Source organism: Ceratosolen solmsi, unplaced genomic scaffold, assembly GCF_000503995.2.
Source record: "Ceratosolen solmsi marchali unplaced genomic scaffold, CerSol_1.0 scaffold47, whole genome shotgun sequence".
Lineage (NCBI taxonomy): Eukaryota > Metazoa > Arthropoda > Insecta > Hymenoptera > Agaonidae > Ceratosolen > Ceratosolen solmsi.
In genome coordinates this window covers 6,504,041-6,528,641 of record NW_011948419.1, presented here as the reverse complement: position 1 = coordinate 6,528,641, position 24,601 = coordinate 6,504,041, and the positions used below count along the sequence as shown (strand labels likewise).

The window sequence follows — 24,601 nt, the reverse complement described above, 5'->3', positions numbered from 1 at the left end:
GACATTTAAAATGACTTAAAATTTTATCGCTAATTTTAGAAACTTCACTCTCTATGCCTTTGAATCAAATATTAATAATACATCATTCGTCAACAGAATTCTTGATATCTGTTTATTTTTAATTCATTTGTATTATAGAGAGTGTCCTCATTGGAACCGGCATGAAAATAATTAACTTACTTGGTTTTTGCCTTTAAGAACGAGTACATTGGTGACACGACCGAACGGAATGCCCAGATGAACGATCTCGCCTTCGGATACCTCGTTCGGAATATTTCTGATGTGAATGACTCGAGAAGGTTTGCCATTTTGGCTCTTGTCGAGTTTTGCCTAGAACATAATTTGAAGAAAATCCATTATCATAATACTCACAAACATATTATAAGTTAATACATTTAAATTTTAATGTATAAATTGTGTTCCATAATTTTCAACTTTAATTTAATGAAAGTTGTATCTTTTTTCATGTAAAACGTGGTTTTGTATCGAATATAAAATACCTTGAAAATCGTCAGTAATACGCTGAAAAGGCACTTTCCTCCCAATCTCTATCGAGTATTAGGTCGTTTCTCTTTGACTATTTAATTACAAATCTTATGAAAATAAGAAGTAAACCGTATTAGCTGAATCGAAATCTCTCTTATTAAATATGCACCTAATCACAATAGGTGAGAAGGTAGAAATAACAAATACAAAGCACAGCTTTTTAATTTACATGTTACCGAATACAAATTCAGCTTTCACAGAATTTCTTCATGCGTCTCCTCTGTTCGTCTCGGTAGGAGGAGCAGTGAAGATTACGCAAAAATTTAACTCACGAAAATTGGTGCTCAAACGATCCGTTGCTACGAAATTCCCTTTATATCTCGCATGAATTTCTGCCCGTGTATAGGCGTTGCGTGCATGTATAACTTGAAGACGTTCACTCAGTCAAGCGCACATTTAAATCGAAGCCCGTTGTGTATCGCCCGAAGCTGAGTTTTCAATCACAGCTCAATCTACTACTCCACTCACGCTCTCCCCTCTTATCCCCTCTTCTGTAATATTCTATTCTCTCTCTGGCCTCTTCCTCCTGTTCTTCTCTTTACTGCCACTACAATCCCCTCAAAATCTACTGGCAGTCCAACTGCACACATATATTTACAAAGTTGTGGATGCGTATGCGTAGATGAAGGCCTAAAGCTTATCCTGTCTGTCGCGTGAGTGAAAGTCTCTTAAAAAAACGTTGTTGAGATTTAGTCGGTTTAACTGATCGGAAAACGCAATTCTTGCTTCAAGATACGGAAAGAGATGTGTATTATCCTCGAAGAGCCAACCTGGAAGATTTCCGTCTTGGAAACTCGGAACGCGTGAGCTTTGCTCTTGTCACGTTTTTTCCTTATAAATCTTGAATTTGCTTCTTTTTTTTTCTTTTTAATGGAAAAAGAAGTTTTATGCAAACATTTTTAAAGATGTTTCGATCCAGTCGTCGCGACTTGATGATATTTTATGATTCGACGTTAGAAATGTATGTATTTATAATAACCAAGTTGTTTAGTATCTTTAAAAACTCTCGTGTTAAATTTTCATAAACTAATATTAAAAATTTGCAAAATTCTCAAAAAACTAATAGTCTTCATTTCAATTAATACAAAATATTAACCAAATCCAAATATTCCCTGTCTAAATGTATTTAAATAAAAGTGATAGCATAAATAAGAAGACAATCAATTAATATTACTTTATAAATAAAATTATAAATAATTTGGAATCTTTTAATATACGAAAATATGCAAAAACATATAATATATATATTTGTAAATGAGATTTTCATTTTAAGTTATTGTTTTATCATACATGAAATGAAAGCACAAGCTTGTTATTTTTTAAAAGCATTTTAAATTACTCGTCAAGATGATAAACATAAGGCAATTTTCATGTGTAGAAAAAAAATTGAATAATATTTATATTATTATTAAGTAACTTTCAAACTCTGAAAATGTATTATCATAAGAATAATTTCTTTTATTCGGGTTCTTTTATTTTATAATAACGAACGATATATTATTTTACGATATAAAAAGAAAAATTAAAATGGATGATAAATCATTTGTTAAATTTATATATGAAAGGTTACAATTGCTGACAACTTATTATTTCATTGTTCATTGCATTACAAAACTTCATTGCAAGTGATTTCACCTTTCTCAATTTAATACATTTACAATATTTAAGTAAAATAATGAAATAAAAAACATCATAAATAATCTAATCTTTTTATCAGATTTCATAAAATAATATTTTCAAATATATATATTTAGTGAATAAATTTGTTGAGTGCTACAGTTTCAATTACACTTTAATAATTGGATATTTTTAATATAAATTTTGATGAAATTATAAAAAAAATCATTAAAAAGGAATAAACGTTATTTGAGATAGAATTTATGAAAGATTCAAAATAAAATAAAAAAGCATGTAGATATGCAGGAAGCCACTTGCATGATCGCACATAAGTTTTCTACCTGCGCTTTGGCAAATAAACATCGAAAGAAAGACAGACAGTTGTCAGCACGCAGCAGCATTGCAAACACTGTTTGATTGACCATTGGTATTATTTTAAGAATTGAAATAAGATCTTTCGGGGGGGGGGGGGCTTTTTCAGATCTTAATAAATTGTTCTTTATATTAGTCATAGAATTTGTCATATACATCTTGAATAAAACATTATGAGGGTAGACAGTACACTGAATAATATTTTTTCTAAGAATTGCATTTATGTGTCTAACTATTAATTGTACATTATATTTAAGAATGCGATGTTCGAGTAATCATATGCCTTATGCACCTATGATTCAACCATTTAACCCATAGCAACTATAAATATTTCATTAGTATAAATAAAGACTAAATACATACGGCAAAAAAATGTAATACGGGTACAAAAATAATAAACAATGGAAAGATTAATTTGATTAAAAGTTAAGGATTCGCACGAATGGGCACGTACGCGTGCAAGTGTGCAAGTACGTACGTATATAGATACCGCAGAGAAGGTGTGGTTTCGTTTCGAAGCTCGTATTCACGACCGCAACAGGCAGCTTTCGCGAATTGGGGAGCGGCTGAGAGCAGTGGCAGCGGTGTTTAAACGTTGATTTAAGCGTTAAATGAATAAATACCGACGTTCTATTGACGTTGGTCTTTGCAAGCTGAATCTAGGCAATTCACCAATTACTACACTTTTTCCCTTTGACGGAATTTGAAAATAGTAAGTGGTATTTATAACAAAGACTGGGTGGTACTGATAATTTAACCATAAATATATTAACTTTGGATAACAAATATTTTATAAATATTTTAATTTACTTAGGCTTTAACACTTAAGAATTGTAATGAATAATTGTAATATAAATCAACTATTGGTCATTCAAAATCTAATTAAAATAGTTAATTCGATTATAAATCTTAAAAAAAAAAAATAAATAAAACAAAAATTCGCACAATCACACACAATCCTGAAATGCTAACATTGCCCATTAAGCATATAAAAAAAACTTTCCAAGTAAAATAGCAACTCTGAAAATATTTATAAAGTTAGATATATATATATATATATATATATATATATATAATTGTTATAAATCAGTGCCAGTAACATTCAAGAATAAATTAAATAATCGATTGAAACTAGACTACGTTTATTTTCTCATAAATATTGTCCTTCTATGAAGATAATTGACGGACTACTTTCAATGTTTGGGAAAACAACAATACCCTAGAAGATGAATACGTGTCCATCATATATTTAATAAAACATCCGCACGTTGAGTTTTCAATAAATTCAAAGCAGCTTTTAAGTTAAAAGATTTTTATCTATCTATCGCATTACAAAACAATCAATCACTTTGTCATCCAGGCGCTAAGCCACAATGATTCAAGCGTAGGATGAGTAGCCAGTTACGGTCAAGAGGGGGAAAAAAAAATAAAATAAGAAATATTGTGCCCCTGTCATTCTAAAGAACCAATGGCGAAAGGAGATGATGACAACAAGACCGTCGCTCTCCAAAGTTATTATTCTCTCCTCGAAAGCTCTCCTTTTCATTTATTTTCTTATTTTTTCGGCAAAGAACTCTTTCATCACATTCACCAGTCCGCAAGATCTCGTCTCCTCCGAAATATTAAAGAGTACAACATCGATGTGAGCTTCCAAACATAGGCGAGCCCTCTAACATTTTCCATCGAATAATCGCATTTCCTGAAGACACGAACACTACACAACCAGTTAAATTGACGAAATCTTGTCTTTTATAAAAGATAACTTTGTAATGAAACACAAGCGAACGCACGTGTCGCTTACCACACGGCTACCTATCATGCCCTCTCATCCCACCTCTCATGCCCATCCAAGTGAGTTTTGATGATTTGCCTATATCAAGTTTCATATTTTTCATCAATCAACATTTACACGTTTAAGTCATATCCTTCTTATCTATAATATAATATAATACAAATAATAAGAGTGTTCGTTCGCCGACGCTATTTTTAAATTTCATATAAAAAAATATTTGGACTTTAATAAATCATTTTGTCACCTAGCATACCATTGGAAAGCAACATTTATTTAGATTGCCTTAAAGATAAAATCGTAAATTTTTTTAAGTCCCAGTCAAATCTCGTCAACGATATCACTGTACTAAAATAAAACGTGATTCAACAATTATCAACGCCTAGCAATAAATTCTTCATGAAATTATTAACACTATTTTTAACGCCATTGCTGGTTAACCATAAAATTAAAATTACCGAAAACGAAACTCGTGACTCGTTACTTGACAGGCAGTAGTAATATACGAAACCGGCGTCCATTCCGCATAATAAACGCATGTCGCATTAACATGCGAATTCATTTATGTACGGTTCTATCATTAATTTACCTTTTAAAGTTAAATAAACGTCGTGCGGCCATAGGCACGTGGATGACGGAGTGCCAGGGCGCGACCGCAGAGACGAAGTTACTTTACCAGCGGGCGCCAAAAAAATATGCACGTTCCTGGGGAGAAGCACACGGTGGCGCCTTAGCCGCCGCTCCTCTGTGTTTTTACGAGTTTAGCGCGAGGGCTGAATTATTAGGATGACCCGCCCTTCTTTTCATCCCCTAACTTGTCTCATTCCATTTTTGACGCTGGTCTTTTGTAGCCTCGGCATCTTGGTTAAGATCGTTTTTATTATCCGAGCTCGTATGCGAGTCGCGTAAAATACACGTTCGCAAGGTTTATTAGCCAAAAGACCGTTTTTTTTTCTTTTTTTGTTAAACTGACGATGTATTTACGTTACGGTACGGCAGACGATTTTCCATACTAAATATTATGCACGAAAACATGAAACAATAATTGGCCAGGACATTCATAAAATTTAACTTTCACGCTACTTAATGATCATTACACGGCCTAATTGGTCGAGCATAATTGGAAGTTTAACTGACATTTACTTTCGTTCGATTCACTAACCATATTTTGTTCGAAGCTGAAAACTAAACCAGCTAGTAATATTCATGAAACGAATTATTAAAAATATTTGTATGCAATATAGAGTGTCGGCAAGTTACAAGATACTATAAGTTTGAATTTGAAATCTCAATTTCAATACTGAAATAAAAATGGAACTTTTAATTAGTGGATTTAATAGAAAAATTTTATCGGGTAATCCGTGCACGAAATCAAGCAAAAGTAAACAAGCATTAAAAGCACTCAATCTCCCTCAACGCCAGAATCTGCAACTGTGGGCATTTTTGCATTTTCCAGGACTCATTAAAAAAAGTAAGTCCAATTCCCTGTACCCATAGAACCGCAAAACATGTCCACATGTAGCATATGCCAAAAAATTAAAAAAAAAAATAAAAAAAAGTCGAGAAAAGAAAAAATTCCATTATCCGTGAACGTTACGCTCTTTTTGTCAAGTGTGCGTTTGAATGCGTGCGTACACTGCTCAGAGTCGCAGGTTAAATCTTCGGTTTAATCTTGTCGAGTGAACTGTGTCAACAATGGAAATCGGATTAGCAAAAGTTGGCGTGCCGTATCGCGTCACCATCGCGATTCGTCTTTCCCTCATCTCTAGCCCACTTCCCCTACGATTTCCTTTCCGGACAGTTGTTGGCCAATGTATGCTACGAAGATATTTATCTAATGCCAATCTAATAGTCATTTATAAGAGATAAATTGAAAAATTATTTATCTTAAGGATCGCAAATTACATGCACTTTTATCTATAATTATCCATATTGACAAATCTTTTAATTATTAAATTGTTTCGTACTCATTGTAACTTCATTATAAAATATAGCGATTAAACTGGTTATCATTAATTATGCATCAAATTATCTCTAGACCTATTATATAAAATTATCATATACGCTGAAGTATTTATAATAATAAATATATCTGGATCAATAAAATCTTAGGATCTTGAATACTAATTATATCTATTATTTCTCTTCGAGATGTTAACATATTGTATTAATGAAAACACAGTTTTTATGCAAGTTACGAGAGATAATATCATAATAACTTCAGATACGACGTAAAATGGAAAATTTATACTAAAACTAATAATAACTTTCTATATTATGATATCTGATGCAGTAGCACACGTAATGTGATCCTATATACATTTTGCTAAACAGAATAGTTTGAATCACTCGACACGATTTACAGATTTAGGAACAAAATTTTCAAAAATAATTACTAGATTAATCGGTGCTATAGCGAATACAATTTAGATAATACGAAAAGTTGGATGCATTTGAGTGATGGTGAAATACTTTGTCAAATACTTAGGTGGCAAGCTTTAAAAAATGATTAATAAATAACTTAGTTATTTTATTCGAGTGTGTATTACGTATGAAAGAAAAGTACGATTTCTTTAACATCTATAACATTCTGCAAATATTTGATAAAGAATTCAAAATTATTGTGTATGGTAAAAAGGCTAATTGTAAGTAAATTCATTGAAGTGCGGTCCTGTTCTGTTCTCTCGTTATCATTAATAGACGTAAAAGTTTCAAGTTTCATACCTAATTGACATGTATCTCAACATTTATATAAATAGAAATACAATTTAATATAACTATTACATTTGTTAAAAATTATGCAAATTTTACTAAGCGCTTTCATGCTTAATGTTCAAATGAGCATAATGTTTAAATTGTTAAATACTAATGCAATCCATACTGAATACCTACTGTCAGCGTGCATTTAGAGGTTCCTTTTAGTTCGACTACTGAAAATTCGAACCATGCTCAATTCCATCGAACGATGCCCAATTCAATCCGGAAGCTTCATTAATGAAAGAAGAAACTAACCCATTTCTAAATTATGGGATTAATGAAGCTATTAAAACTTCTCGCATCTTTCTATGCTCCAAATTTTTCTCTGAAAAATGTTATAAAAATTGAAAGCTTCTCGTAGACAGTTCACGCAAGCACCTAAATTGCTCTTGTTATTTTTTCCGAGCATGCCGATGCTCAGATCCAAAAATTCAACAGGTCGCGCGCAGACACGATGAGAAAATCATGCCGCACGTACAATTCGAAATAGAACGAGGAACAGGCATACTAACCCAACCTGCTGTAACCACTGTGTGGTAACACACGGTTCCCTACCCTCTCCCGAAAGGAACGAGGACGAAAGTGGATGTACGTGCGTATGACAGAGCAATAGAAAACTGCTACTATGAGAAATGAGTACTTCCCTGTCTGTACTTTCAATGATCGTTTTCGTATGCTGCAAAAACTGTATGCTTAATCGAGCTTCTTAAAAAAACAGGGAATTAGTTTAAAATTTATAACAAACTGCCCTTTTTCTTACATTTTTAATCCAAAGTGTGAATAAACTTTTTCAACATTCCTTTATCGGAACTGAAGTAGTATTACCAAAATTATAGATAATTATATATGATTAAATTAACTAAAGTTTATGTAAATTGGCACTGTATTGACTTTTTGTTGTCGCTCCTTGGGTAATTCGAACATGAATTTATAGAATTAAGACATTTTCGGACAAATTCCAATAAAAATAATATAGAATTCTTTGTATTATATAGTACTCATAATACATTATTTAAAATGTTATGTGTTTGTAAGCTGCAGTTCTAGTTCTGCTTTTATAAATCATCTATAGATAAAAATCTTTCGATCACTTATTCTGACATCTATATGATAGTACAATAATTTAAATTTAATACATAATACAATATATTTAAAATAGAATGAAAAATTAAATTGAAAATTCACACTTTAAGTAGTTATAGGATATAGTCTATGTAACGAATGAAACCTGGAATTTTAAGGCTTATACTTTTTAAATTCAACTTCCTATTAATATACCGATAATTTAATGGTTAAAAAACTTGTACGGAAAGTAACCAACATTACGAGAAAATAAGTATTTTAGAATTTTGGCTTGTTTATAGATCAAGTATGATTTAAGTTGGCTTTCTTTATAAATTGAACGAATATATTATCAAAAGATCATAATAATTATTAATGAATATTGTATCATGAATATATATTTATTTATGGAAATACAATCGAATAAATATGTAAAAAAATTTATTTCTCATTGGAGTCTCATCGCAATATATAAAATATTGATCATTTTTTATGAAAAAGTATTTAACAAAATTACTTAAGTCATATATTTAAGCAATTCTTTATCTTCAATCATTATTTATATAGTAATTAAAAAAAAATATAGAGGCTCTAACATTAACCAAATGTTGAAAAATGATTCAGAAAAGCGAAAGAGGATTTTGAAAGAGCTTTTCTTAAGACGTTTTCATGAGGAGTTCATCAGAAGCAACAGGCAGCAGTGACTTAAAATTCTGAATACTACAACGCATCTTCAATCGAACCTATTCTATCACATGTTGCCCCCTTCCCCCTCTTTCTCCCACTCGCTCTTTTCTCTCTTTTCCTTCTTCTGTCCCGCCAACCCGCGGTTTCACCTTATCTTTTCTATTCTATTACCTACAATAACTTTACGAATTATTACCACTACAAGTTATCGTTTCGATATTTTGAACTCCTGCCAAATATCGACTACTATCTCCTTTTACTTTCATTTGAAATATCACCTTTCTTAAAAACGCCTACCACCAAGAAGTTATCCAGTGCTAATTCCCCTCATTGTTTAAAAAAATTTTTGAAAGTATGAAGAAATTATAAAAGAAAAAAATTTGTGATTAATATAAAAGAAACATTCAAATAAATATCCTAACTTATAAACTTCCATGTCATTCACATGAAAGTATGAAAATGTTTGCATTTAATCGTTATTCTTAATAAGCTGTAATTGAATTAATAATAATTATAAACAAATTATTTCCACTCTCTACCTTTAAGCCGTAATTTATCATTTAAAAAAATTTTTTACAACAAAAATTATGTATAACCCGTATACTTTTCCAGTATTTTTATACTGCAAAGCAATTATGGAGAGCAAAAATAAGAATAAAACGATACTAGCATTATTAATTAATATTGAAATTATATTACTACTTTATGGTATCCTGTTGCAAGACACTGTTCATTCGCATCCTTTTTCCTCTTTTTCTATTCTTGCATCCAATGAACTTCCGTGTTATCCGCCATTCCTGTCGTCATCTTTCTATCCAAGTTTTTCACTTGAACGAAACCCGTGGCTTTCAACTTAATATCGTTCTGCTTTCATTCTCGTTTCCTTTTCGTTTCCGGCCACTCTCAGCCTTGTTCACTAACTGACCGACCTACCAATACTATGGAAACCTCTTTTATAATTTGTAATTCTCTCCCTCCCTCCCTCCCTCCCTCTCACTCTCTCTCTCTCTCTCTCTCTCTCTCTTTCCGGTTAATGTCTTGTTATGCGATAATAAAGATATCGGTGTTTAAACAATTAAATCCATTAAAAATGATGAATACTATAGATGGAATAAATTATGAGAGAATTTCTTTTTTAATTTTCTTTCCCTTTCTATTGAGAAAATGGAAACTTTTATCAAGTGTTCTTCATAAATTCAATAAAAATTTGAATTATGTTATAAATGAAACAACGGTCCTTTTATTAAAGTCATAAAGCTGTATTATAGATAATTTATATTCCTTGTTAAGAAACGAACAATTTCAAGCTATTGAAATGTACAAACGTATTGATAAATACCAAAATCTTCATACATAACTTTCGTAATGTCAAGTGATTGTTCTATGAGAAACTAATTAATTAATAACAATACTCTTACAAAGAATAGTATAAATATAAAATATCCGGAAAACAGGGATTCGATCAAATAAATAAGCAGTTAATTAATAGTATTTGCGTTAATATATTAATCATTGTAATTAATTGTACATCGAAATTGTGTTTACGTTTAAATATATTTCAACCGTATCATTTACAAACAATAAGCAATAAATTAAAAATTTTGTGAAATGCAAAGGTTAATACATAAATTTACTTATTGTACTGATAGGCAATTCACTTCATCTTTTACCAAAACAGCAATTAGTATTTTACATTTAGATTATTGCATTAAGTTCTATTCGAAAATTAAACTATCTTCAAATTAAAAGCTAATTATACTCAAGGATATATCGAATACAGAATTAAATTATAAAAATCAAACATTAACAAGTCATTGTTAATTCATTGTTAATTATGCTTCATTTTTTTCAATGTTCAATTGACAATAGTTACAATTAATTTCGATGATTTTTACTTGAAAATCAGTTACTATACATTACATAACTAAGCAGTGACACAACATAAACATACAAAGATAAAATGCATTGATAACGTCAAAGATCGTTTAAACACAAAATTTTGTCAAGCATAATTTTCTGCGTGCATGTAAGAGTATACATTTCAAAAATTTTCCCTCCATTATCCTATTCCTCTCCCGTTACCTTAAGCCTCCTCGCGCTTGTAGCATATTTCACTCCTCCTTCACATTCACCTTAATCCAACCTGAATACAGTCCTCAGAATTTCTCCAACTCTTTCTGCCCGAGTAACTATAGCATGTCGGAACGTCACGAGAATTATCGACAAAACGTCAATATGCATTACTGCTTGAGCTCTCCGATCCAATCCAACAGCTTTCCTCCCTGCTAACCCTCTCCACGGCAAGCCATGTTCTTGACTGCGAACGATTCCCAATCCATCGAACAACCCACATTCCCACACAACGGACGCTGCCACCTCCTGCTATTGGGCTTCGAATGATCCTTTCGCCGTAGCGAAACACGACACACGCAAAAGAATGTTGAACATCAACTCGAATTTCCCTTTCTCACCTTGCTTATTTACCGGCAAGTAAAAGTCAGTCCCATTATTATCAAATCTTTTCTTTTTGTCCCTCGCCCCGTCTCTCATTGTCCGACGCTATCAAGACACATAGATAAAGGCGCTGAGCAAAAAAATTGCTTTTACACGTAGAAAAAGTGCAGTGAGCGACTAAGCACTTTTTGAACACGCCACCGGGTAAGAATGAAAGGACGCTAAATTAGTGGAATTTGAGTTAGCAACGTAGTTGCATGTAGTACGACCGATTGATGCAGCACGCTGGCGAGATATCGAGAGTCTTCCTTTGATAGCACGCCAGCATACGTTTTTCATTGGCGGTATGCGGATTCACATTTGCTTCTTAATCGCAGTGCGAACCAAATTGAATGGCTGCAATTACTTCTGTAAAATTGCTAATTAAGAGTATACTATATAATAGCTCTATTGCAACAGCATTTTTAACAATTAATTACAATATTCTTTTATAACAAAATAATCTGCGTATGGTTGAACCAATTGTAATTTTCAAATAATTTCATAACACATTCTACTAGTCTTTAAGATCTTTATTTTTAAACAGACAGCGATTATTTAGGAAAAAAATCACATTCAAAGATGTTACCTTTTTGAAAATTACATAGGAAAGAATTTTTTAACTATACAAGACTTATTCATTAAATTGTTATTCTTCAAATTTCAACTTCTAAATATCAATTAAAAATGACGAATTAACTGATACCCCAGATATCAAAAAAGTGAATTATATAAAAATACATTTATAAGGTTGTGCATTCTTTGTAAAGTGTAAAATAAACTGAAATAACTACAAAATAAATTCATAAATTTGAAAGTATTGTGAATTATCTAAAATTTATTAAAATATTTCTAGTAATTTTAAGAATACACGAATCTAAGAAAATCCAATGTATTGATAGTGTTGCAATTTATGTGTAAGATGAAACTAAACAAAATAGTTTGTAAATATTTAACTGTTGCCATAATTCGCAACTATCGCGTAAAACTAATTTACGATAATTCTTATTAATTTATTAATCGCAGAATTATTAATATAGCTTAAGTTTCGATAGGTTCGACCCCTTTTACATAGATTTGTAACAGCGCCTATACAAGTTATTTTTTCCATTGCTCAAAAAAACCGTACACGACAAAAATTTATATTAAACTGCTTCAAAAACGAGGGCAACTCTGTTTCATATACGCCACCAACGTTCAGGAACTGATCAGTGATTCGTTGTCAAGCGCAACTCACGACTACGTCAATCATCGCGACCTCAACGAACGGCAATCGAGGTCTCGCGCGCATGCGCATTCAATTTTGCAACCAGCATTTACTCTCGTGTAGTTGATCTCTGAAATAAAAGCATTCGGCATAGACATAAAAGTATGCTACAATGGGCCAGCGACCATTCAAGCTGAGCGGATCATCATCGCTATATTTTTGGTCAACCCCAGTCGGTATACCTCGAGTATATAAACGATTTTATAACGTTCTATTGTCGTAAAATACGTAATTTGACTGTTAAAGTGTCGACCACATAAACTTCGACATCTCTCCCTACTTACCTTACCCCTTATCATCAGTGGGATAATCAACTTTATGAAGAATAGCTTTATTTTGATCCCATGTTTGTTTTCAATATATTTAACAAAGGAAAAAACTCTTTTAACAAAAATATTTGAGTTTTCGTTTAATGGATATTAATCTACTAATTGCCAGATAAAAGCTATTTTAGCCTATGGCACAATATATCTAGATGCGATGACATTATAAAGATATAAAATACATAATGTAAAATGACGGATCTTGCAATCTCAAATACATCCTCACGAACTTTTCGAATCCAATCCCAGAATTCAGAGCAGCTTTGAACGAGAAACCGCCAGCAGGCGACCAGCAACTGGCCGTTCTCGTTGGTAGTGAAATTGCAATAAAATACATAAAAGAGGCCACGCGCACCGGTGGAAAATCAAGCGCGGAAAAAGGAGACATACGCTCACATAACCACGCACCGGCGGCTATAATGACAAGCATATAATAGAATATTAAAGCAGGAGGAAAACTCTCATGTAAATACATGACGCATCACTACATGCCCAAAAGCCTCGTAAAAATCTAACGATCTTTTTCCTCTTATGCGCAAGCCCACTTTACCCACCCCATCATAAGGATAGATTTCATATATATATATATATAGCTCAGTTGTATATTAAATGTACGATTATGAAATAATCATTGAGTTGATCAAATAGAATTACAATTGAAAAACTCTTCAAGACAGAGATACGCCCATAAGGAAATGTAGTGCTGAGCCGAATCTATCTCTATTTTAATTTACTTGTATGTTTGAATCCCGAGCTTAAATTTATCCACGAGGTTACGCTCGATAATGCACATCTAACTGGCCAGAATGTGGCTACGACTTTTAGTTAGATATACACTAGAATTTTGCCAGTTCAAACTTCATGATAATAATTAACTTCGACAAGATAATTTTTCCTCATCTTAAAGCATGCAGATATTTAAATTTAATATTTATTTTCGTTAATTAAAAACATAAGAATCAATTAGATTAAATTAAATTATGTAAATAATTTTGTCAATATAGTAAATATATTATGTGAAGTTCATTTTTTATATTTTATTGTCATTTATACCGAATTTAGTTATATTTATAAATGTTAATTAATTTATAAATTACTTATATTAAACTTCTGTTCATTGAAGAAATAAAATCTATTTCTAGTTATTTATTATTTATCAGCCAGATTAGAACTGATCGATCTGTATCTATATGAGTCCGTGAGGCAGTGACTGAGTAAGTGAGTGAGTGAGTGAGTGAGTGAGCGAGTGTGGGCGCGTATGTGTCAAAAATTAACATATTAATTAAAAACTTCGAGTATAATTATTATTATCTTAAACTATAACTAAATAAAATTCAAATTGAAATGACTGACAATTATCCTTTAAAAACTCCATCATTAATTACAATAAATGAATTATTAATATGCAAATATTTACAGCTGTTGATCAAGAATGTAAATACTTTTTTTAAGAATCTGACGTAAGCAATGAAAATAAAAGTTAGTTGGGTAATATAAAAAATAAAGCTTATACCGCAATAATCGTCTGACTTGTTTTAAAGTCTTACTACTTAAAATCAACTAATAAAGATTAAGAAAATATCACTTTAAAAATATAAGCTGATATAAATCTTATAAGGTCCTTATATATAATATAATATAATATAAATATTATAATTCATATGCTTTAATATAGCATGGAAATATTAAAGCAATCATAAATTATTTTAAGTTAAATAAATTATTGGGTCATTAAAATTGATTTTAATTCGAGCTTTTAAATTAAAAAGAGAAAGACCTGACCAAACTAAGAGAGAGAGAAAGAGAGAGAGAGAGAGAGAGGCAAAAAAGACAAAATTTTACAATATATTTTCTCACCATTGAATAGTGATGCCTCACAAATATCTATTGAACTAATTAGTTTAATTCATATTTATTCATTTTATATATGAAAACAATCGTGTATTAATAAAAAAACTTAGTAAATTATAATAGTAAATAATTTTCAGCATACAAAAAAAGAAAAAATTATTTTTCAAAATTTAATTATCTGTTTTAGATATTTATCTTAATATATAGGCGTCACAATTCTTAAATCGTTGACACTTAGTGAATTGTGTTGAAAAAGCAATTTTGTGAACTGTGGCCCCAACTAATTTTAAAAAACCACAACATTCATATTGAATAAAAAATACTTCAAAATTTATTGTTTATTATGTATAATATTATATATATATATATATTATAATAATATATAAATATATTAATATGCATAAGACTCTCCTTACGCTTTCCTTTTATTTTTATACATATTGAAAAATAGTTTCTAATTAGACTTTGAAACTTTGGAAATACATTTTCAATTACTTTAACTATCTATTAAGTTAATTATTTTTAATTAAAATAAGTAAATTAATTATTTATTTAGTTTCAATTCAATAAATAAATATCCTAGTCATTTATAAGTTTTGATACAATCATGATATTTAAATTAAACATAATTTAAATTTTATTGGTGTGTACTAAAATGTTCTTTGTACAAAATAAATAATGATATTGTTATAAATACTACGTTTGACAATAGATTTAAAAAATGGCCGTCAATTGACAGCGAATAACAGACAATCGAAGCGTCCTTATGAAACTTTTGCAAAGTAGAAAGTACAAGACCTAGACGAAAACCAACCGAGAAGTTTGCAATATAAAAAGGTTAGGTTTACCACGTCGATCGACATTAGTCGACGACATAGTGAGTGTGAGAGGGGAGGTAAAAAAAGGAGGTGAGAAGCGAGAGTATTCCTAGAAATGGTTGAAAAACGGAGTTGCAAATGGTTAATACGACTTTTCACATTTACCCGCGGGACTTGTCGACCCTTCGGGAATCTGTTTCCTGCTTCACTCCCTCACACACACGCAACAAAATAGAGAGAGAGAGAGAGAGAGAGAGAGAACTTTCAGTCCCATGACTACTATTTTTCACGATAATTCGACGTATCGGGTTTCTTTTTCAAGACCATTACCACTAGTATCAGCGCATCCCACCTTATTTTTATTCTGTTAATCGCAATATTAATTTAATTTCATAATCCCTTGTCCTTTATGAACATCATTTTGATCGTAGTATGCATAGACTGGCAGGTTATTCTTAATCGCCAAATTAATAAACTCTGATATCCTACAACATTATGAAACCAATTATTCAATATACATGATATAAAGCTTTTTATCAGTTTCAATTGAGTTCTAAATACTTTTCAATTACAAATTAATACCTTTTTTAAATATTTTGATAAAATCGTTTCAATAAAAGTCACAACCCAGTATAATAAAAAATTTGATAATTATGTAAAATGTTTTTAATTCTCGCAAATATGTTATCTTTATAACCATTATTTCCAATGTACATCCTTATCTCTTTGCATCTATATCCTTCTATAAATCGTATACAATTATAAATTTCACAAACAAGTTCATGTGCATACTACTGCTTTCACGCGAATTAAACAATTTGATATAAACGAATTCACTTGAATGGTACATTTGAAGTCTCTCAACTTGTCTTACTGCATCTTCCATTCTTGAAAATACTCAACATATAGGACACTTCGGATGATGATAACGGGCCTTACTTATTTCAATGCAGTTATTCGTGCGCAGACGTATAAACTTTAATGACGGCAATGACATTATTCAACACACTTCATCTATTTCTTGTTCGTCCCCTTGGAGAACATAATTATGCCAATATTAAGCTCTTATTAAGCCATTTTAGTGAGAACTTGAATAATACATTCGAAAGGAACTTTAATAATGTTCTTGTCAATTGAAATATTGACAATCCAATTATTTAGCTACATCAATTATGTAAATTTTATATAATAGAAAAACTATTTCTCAATCTCTTGTTCATCTCTATATTACGTGTGTATGAAAGGCGTATAAATAAAAACTATATCATTACCTATTTAGTGTTCCGTAAAATATATATAATTCATATAATTTTTCAGTGTGTATAATTGACTTAAACAACATTTTATTCACTTTTCATTATTAAAAAAGTTTATATTAATTACCTCAAATGTTACAAGGTGATGAATATTTATATGCAAATGAATGTACACTACGTCTCATTCGTCATGTCTTAATATATTCGGTTTGCATATTATACTTTTGTCTCACAAATATATATACATATACACTTTTAGTAAATTATTATGAAATCATTTGTAATTAAGTATGTATTAATAAAATAAAAAAATTCTTTTAATAAAAAATTAAGTAATTTTTTTAAAAAAGTAAAAAATTATGTAGTATACCCATTAAGTAAAACACACTGAATTTTAATAAAACAAACTAATATTTTAAAATAAGAAATAAATCAACATTAACAAGTTTCCGGTATTTTCGCGTTTTTTTTATGAAATTAAATATTCTCTTTAAATATACTTATTTAAAGATTAAATATTTATTTTAAAATAATAGATAATATTATTAATTAATTGTTATACTTTACTTTCAATTTTTACATTTTAATAAACATATAGTTGAAAGTGTAACTTTAAATTATAATGTTGAATAACTCTAATTAATAAAGCTACATACATGTAGACTAAGCTCCGTATTAAAACTACGTATAAAAAACAAATAGAATATGAATAGCTTTATTAGTTTCAATCATCATAATTTTAATTTAGAATAATATTGGAATCTTTTATGAGGTCAATCTCAAACATTAAATATATAATATAATTATACATAGCTGTTATTAATGGTAATGTCATAAATTCATTGATCACGATAACCAAAATGAGAGCTTATTTTCACCTTCATATTTATTAATTCACTCGTGCTCCTAAAGTATAATATCAATAATAATATTTTTAATACTAAATGAAATGAAGTAATCTTCTGCGACTTATAGTTTAATTCTCGCATGCGTTATTTGATAAAGAAACTGCAACAAATGTAATAATATAAAACTAAAAAATTAAGGAACGGGAATTAAAAATTTTTTGTAGTTCTAAAGACTTCATAAATCTTCGATTATATATATATATTTTTTTAAGTCATACTAAATTGGTAAAATATAAAAAAAAAATAGATTTACAAACAATTACAATCGAACACTGAAGCAAAATCTATTCAAACTTATAAAAGAAAAAAATAAGCGAACTTCAGTTCCGTAAGAATACGTAAAGAGTTATGTGTGTCTGCTCTGATCGCAATACGAAACAAACAGTAATAATTGCATATCGTCACATAAATGTCAACCTACGTTTGTTTATCGAGCAGACTTAGGTCGCATGTTTCATCAAAACCTAACGAGCGAGGGGATCCTTTCGACTTCTACCTATCCATATCGTCATTGTGCTGGCTCTGCCACCCGAAAACAATGGACCGCAGCTCGGCAGTTTACTAAGAGACTTGGCGTTAATCTTTCCATTGTTCAAACATCAATAAGTCTTATATTACAATGTATGAATAAAATTTTATATTTATTAAAATCAATCTATTTATTCACTTCATTAAAAAATAAACAATAATTCTAAAACATTTTCTATAATATATTGAAATACCCATCAGGGATTTTCGTTATTTATTCTTTATCATACAGATCTTATCAATCACGTCTCAATCTAAATCATTCGCCGATGAACAATCTTTGGTATAGAAAAATATTACATTCTCAGTCTCTTATCAAAAAATTATTTATAATACTTTGAGACATTTATATGATATTTTTAATATAAAAAATTCAAATTTACAAATAATTGTTTGTTATTATGAGATACCAAATACTAAATGTACAATTCTTGCGAAATTATATCATGAAAGACAATAAATATTCATGTTGATATATTGTCATCATTTAAAATAACTATATATGATTAAGAACTAACGTATAAATAAAAACCTGCATGAGACATAAACTTAGCAAATTACGTGAAGTCTAACCAATTAGACCAATAAAGCCTTATTCATGACTTGAGATGAAATCGTAACCAACGAGGCCCGTTGAAAGCAATGCCGAGTTAAAATCTTTTCCAACTCGCTTCGAGAACTTCCGCTCCGGGATTTCTCACCGCGAACAAATTTAGTGGCGAGTTGTTTGAAGTACGTTGCGCATACATTAAATTATTCGTCGCATAAATTTTGACTCGCGAAAATGAGAAAGAAGAGATACGTTGGCTGTTCCAAGTAGGTTGGCACAACGCCACACCAATGCCCGTGCAATGCATCTCACTGCTAACGTTTAAATCTTGTTATCCGTAGGCCTAGCTCACAGTTTTCAGTAACAGACAGTAGATCCTTGCACTTCCTTCTCTGCTTTCCTCTGCAAATTCGACAAACGTTTGCTAATACACACAGATTGTCATAAGTAATAATTCTCAACTGATGATCCTATATTTGCATGTTTTCCAAATATTTTAACTAGGTATAATAAATCTCATTATATCTCGAAAATGTTATTTATTTCCCAAAAATATTTAACAAATTTTTTAACTTTCATTTTTAAGCTAACATCTTAACTATAAATGAATTGTAAATGATTAGTTTGCTTATTACCATAAAAATATAAAAATAAATGCCTTATATTCATAAAAAAAATCGATAAATTCAGATCAAAGTAAATTAATAAATTAATAAATAAATCAAAAGTAAATTTATGTAAAATTTTTAATGTAAATATATGAGCCATATATCCAACATTATATCTATTTATTATTAAAATTGTATTTCTACTTTTAAATATATAAAATATAAAAACCAAGCTTTATGTTTTAAGTGATAACTGAAATTAAAAACGTAATAAATACGTCTCTTGATAACAAGTAATTTAAATTGAAATATTTTCGATTGAATAAAATATAACAATATAAAATAACTTGCCAATTATATGAAACTATGTATAAAATAATATAATTTTTATGTTGTAAGTAGAATAAATATAAGTTTTCATAAGTTTTTTAATTAAAATATTTCTTTTGTTATTCCATTTTTATTGTATTCCTGAAAATATTCAAAATATTTCAAAATTTTTTTAAATTTAATCCAAGAAAGGCAATAAATTCACATTATCTTAGATTTTTTTAATAAAAATTTTGCTAATTAATCGAGCATTCGTTAATTCCTTACCTGAATTTTTTTTAATATTATTGTTTCTAAATTACGAATTATTTATGTTGACAAAATGTTTTCTTCACTCTCTTAACAAAAAATTGTATATAAATATATAGACACCACGAAAAATTAAAAATTGCTTTCCAAAAAAAAATAAAAATTCATATTTAAAATTACTTTTTAGTAAATCTTCAATTAATTTATAGCTTTAATTAAAAATTAATAGAAATTAAAAAGATGTAAAAAAGAATTAAAACATTTAATTTTAAAATAAAGTTAAATTCATAAATAATTTAGTCGGGGTAGATATGTAACTAAATAAATCTTGAAAATTAAAGAAGTCTAAGTAATGGTAATAATAACTTTATTTATTTTTTAAATATATTAGTGTTGAATTTGCAGTATAATTCTTAAAACTATTCATTTTACATAAGAAAAATTAAGCTTCTGTTCAATTTTTGTATTTATTTTGAAAAATTTTATTTTATTTTAATAATTCAATTTTTAAATGAATCATTTGATCGCTAGAAAAAAAGTTTAAAAAGTAAAAAATTTCCATTTTTGTTGACTAAACTAAAAACCCATGTACAACAATTCATGTTCTAAAATATCCTTGTAAAAGTAGATAGATCGCATGTATTTAATGGCATTTTAAAAATTTTATTATTATTGGAGAATTGACCGCTTTGTTGGATACCAACTTTGTATTGTCTTTTTTTTTAGGTTGAACCATGTAACTAGACATCTATAAAAAGATTTATTGTATTTTATTATAGCAAACAGCTCCTTAATCATTTGTATATGTAGCTATAGCAGTAATTCTTGAAATATATCGAAAATATATTAGATAAAGAGATATTTGTAATTTTTATATAACTTTATTAAGTAAATACGACTATCTAATCTAATTAATAAATATAAGTTTTCATTCCACTAAAGATATGTGATATCGCAGCAATAGAGTTGAAGTTTTGAATATATTTATGCGTTTTGCATTCTTTTAGAACGAAATTTATCACGCCCTTTATTTAATTTATATATACTGCCTAAATTTTTCGATTAATAGAATCTTAAAGGCAACTTGTGAACTCAACTATAGATTTCCTTTGCTTCTTATCTTGTCTATGCGAAGTTCACGTTTTTCTTTTTAATATAAGAAGTATATAGAGCAGGGTGAAGAATGAGAACTTCAAAAATAGTCGGAAGCCTCGTCTTCCAAGGTAGCTTTTTACAGCGCATAAAAGGAGGCACCTGCACTACGTCCCATAAAAGCTGTCTCGACTTTACGTCGTTGCTAATCCAGAAAATGAGATCCCAGCCCTGGGCTTCAATGGATGAAGAACGTCTCGTATTTCCGGTCTTATGCCGTCGCCTCTGATCAATTTTGTCTCTCTTCTTATTTTCACTTGCTTTGCTTGTTCGCTTTCTCTCTTCTCTACATTTCGTAATAAACTTCTATTTCATCCGAGAATGTGGATACTCCACAACGACAACACAATACTCGAACATGCCTGGTCTGTGTCATATCAGGTATTAATTGTCCTTTCAACAAAGGCCCGCGGGTACGTGCTTCGATGAAAAAACCCTATTTCGTGTAATGGATATTTCATATGAAAGCACGGATTATGTAACGGAAATTTTTTAATTTAGCAAATTAGATAATCGTCCTTTATTCTCTTCCGAATTTCGATAATGCTTTTTGATCCGATCCTACATGAGCATATTGTTATAGAGGTTTGATTTGCTATACTAATTCGTTAAATTAAAATTCTGTATAATAAGTTAGAAATTAATTTGACTTACATAATTAAGCATTAATTAAGCATTATTTTATCTTTAGTTTTTCTCATAGAATAATAATGTTAATTCAGGAGCAGAAGAGGCTAATTATAACAAGCCACACGTCTGCATACGTATTATTATAGTAGTAGTAATAGGTAGAATGCAATTATTCAATTGAAATTGAATATAATCGAGTTCTTAAATTTTACCAAAAAAATAAAGCTACATTATTATGATAGATGTCATCATACTCTCTTTCATACAACAAAAGTATGATACTACAATTAAATAAATCTAAATTTTTATTTAATTTTTTTTTAGAAAATTTATTTTAACTTTATATTTCCAGTGGAATTATGAAATCCGGTCATGAATAATTCTATAATTATTTGACACTACATTGAATTTCATAAGATTAAAATTCATTTTATTGAAGATGCTAATTTAGTTTTTCAGAATAAAACGTATTTGATCTTTTAACAAGAAGACACAATCGAGAATATATGACTTAATAACTACATAAGTCAAATAATAACATTTTTATTAGTTTGTTTATACTTACTTTCATCCGCTATTCTATACATGTGCTGTAATAAACGTTTCAATCATCATCACAGGCTTTCCCCTTTTACTTATGGAATTTCCTAATATGGTCGGTGTAGCTCCTCCAAAAGTACACAAAAACATTCTCTCTTTCCATATTAAGCTTATACGAGAACCGAAAACTATTGGTTTTTTTATTAAAACATGCATCTCTTACTTAAGAAACGGACAAACGACGAATATAGAAAAAGTTTCGATGTTATTTTTATTTATGTCATTCATTCCATTGACCAAATACTAATACATCAATGGCTTTTTATACATGAAGAGTATGAAATACATAATATTGAGAGAGTGAGAGAGTGAGTGAGTGTGTGTGTGTGTGTGTGTGTGTGTGTGTGTGTGTGTGTGTGTGTGTGTGTGTGTGTGTGTGTGAGACAGAGAGAGAGAGAGAATTTATTGGTACTCTCTTCATGATAAAGGCCTATGACGGCTTCAGTGAGTGAAAGTTAGCCTCAATAACTGACTTTGTCAAGCACTCATCTACTGGCAAGGGTTTTAACGACCTCTTAATGTCTCTCTTATGGGAAACACAAGTACCTATATAGAAGCAGCGTAACGAAAGAAACATGCAGAGACAAATAAAGAAAAACACAGATAAGGATAGAAATTATAAAAAGTTTCCGTACTTACATGAACGTGCTTTGAATCATCAGCATTGGAAATTTCATATTACACATCATGTAGCCAAATTTCGATATGTTTTTATGCAATGTATACTTCCTTGAATTTTTATTGTAAAGCCTATTTTGCTCTTTATTATGACTAAATACCAATTCTGTATTTCATAAAACACCGATTATCAGTACATCCTATTTTACAGATACCCAAAACTTGGAAAATAGAAATTAAAAAGAGTGAATCGAAAAATATAAATGTTGTTCTTAATACTTAATTGCTTTATATAGCGCACCACTTAATTAAAATTTTTTCAAAATCAATCTCATCCATAACTAATAAATTATGTTAGTAATTATTAGGAAACTCAAAATATATTAATAGTTTTCTAATTAAGTGTGGGCATTTTTATAAAAATTTTACTAACTACGCAAGATTCAAATTAATTAAAAAAATTGTTTTTCCATTATCATATTCTAATATGTCATATGCAGCGATTAGTATGAAATTTGTACGAGACAAAGGAATTAAAAGAAAAGGAAGACGGAAATGATCAGCCCTTCGTAGGACCATTATAATGGGCTTCCAAAAAATTTCAAAAAGAAAACATCGGATATAAAACTTTGGAGCTCAAGTGAACCACCAATAATAATAAAAAGTCATGTGCCTATTCTTGCATCTATATCTAGCAAAAGGACGCCAGCGGCTGTTGTCCACCTAATACAATGAACGATCGGGCGAGGCAAAAGATCAGACTCCTACCGCAATATGTTTAAACTTTCATGCACCAGAAATTCAGTCGAGAATTTTGCAGCACCGATCGGTACCGTAACCAATATTACGTCGTATAAAGAAGAGAGATAAAATACTAAATAGAGAAGAAAGTTGAGAAAAGAAGCTTTCGTCTCTCGAAAATCTTATGGGTTCGTGATGTGGATGCATATCATTCGCTTTCTTGCCAAAAGAGCTCGTCCACAGTGGGGCTTTCTAGTTTCGAGGAAAAATGATCCTGTGAGCAAGTCATATCAAAAGGAATTTTATAAGATATTTTCTAGAATGCTATTCCAATGATATTATCGTTTCAAGTGCTGAAAAGGAGGAAAATCTTTTCGTAAACGAGAACTAATTACAGAAAATCTTGTAACTACAACTGTGCTGTATTATTAATGAATCTAAAAGGGATATTTAAAAATTCAATCATAAAAGCTTTAATATTCTTTAATATAATAATTGAATGCGTTTAATTAGTATATATTAGCTTATAATATAATTGTTTTATTATAAAAATTAAAAATAAAATCCACAAATTGCAAAATAATCACATAACAGTCACACATTTTTTGTAATGGAAAGAAAATAAAAGGTTCTTGCTCATTGAATTCATCGAAATACACACTCTGGCTCGAGAAATCGATAAAAAGAAGCCATTCAATGCAGAGCGCATCGTCACTTCCACCAGAAAATCGAAATAGAAACTATCCCTCTTCCTCGTGATATAACATTCGTGATCCGACGTTCTTTTGAGTTGGTACAGTAATGATTAAATAGAATCAACTGGATAAAAAATAAGGTGGCTAAGTAAAA

General features: G+C 29.9%; 1 protein-coding gene across 4 annotated transcripts in view; it reads right to left on the bottom strand.

Moving 5' to 3' along the window:
- heph (polypyrimidine tract-binding protein 1 heph) overlaps window positions 1-24,601 on the bottom strand; it is a 272,954-nt gene that overhangs the window by 77,104 nt on the left and 171,249 nt on the right. For all 4 annotated transcript variants that reach the window (XM_011497567.1, XM_011497568.1, XM_011497570.1 and 1 more), the window contains one exon: window positions 181-330. In XM_011497567.1, coding sequence (XP_011495869.1) covers window positions 181-330 — 150 coding nt within the window. The remainder of the gene's footprint in view (window positions 1-180; window positions 331-24,601) is intronic.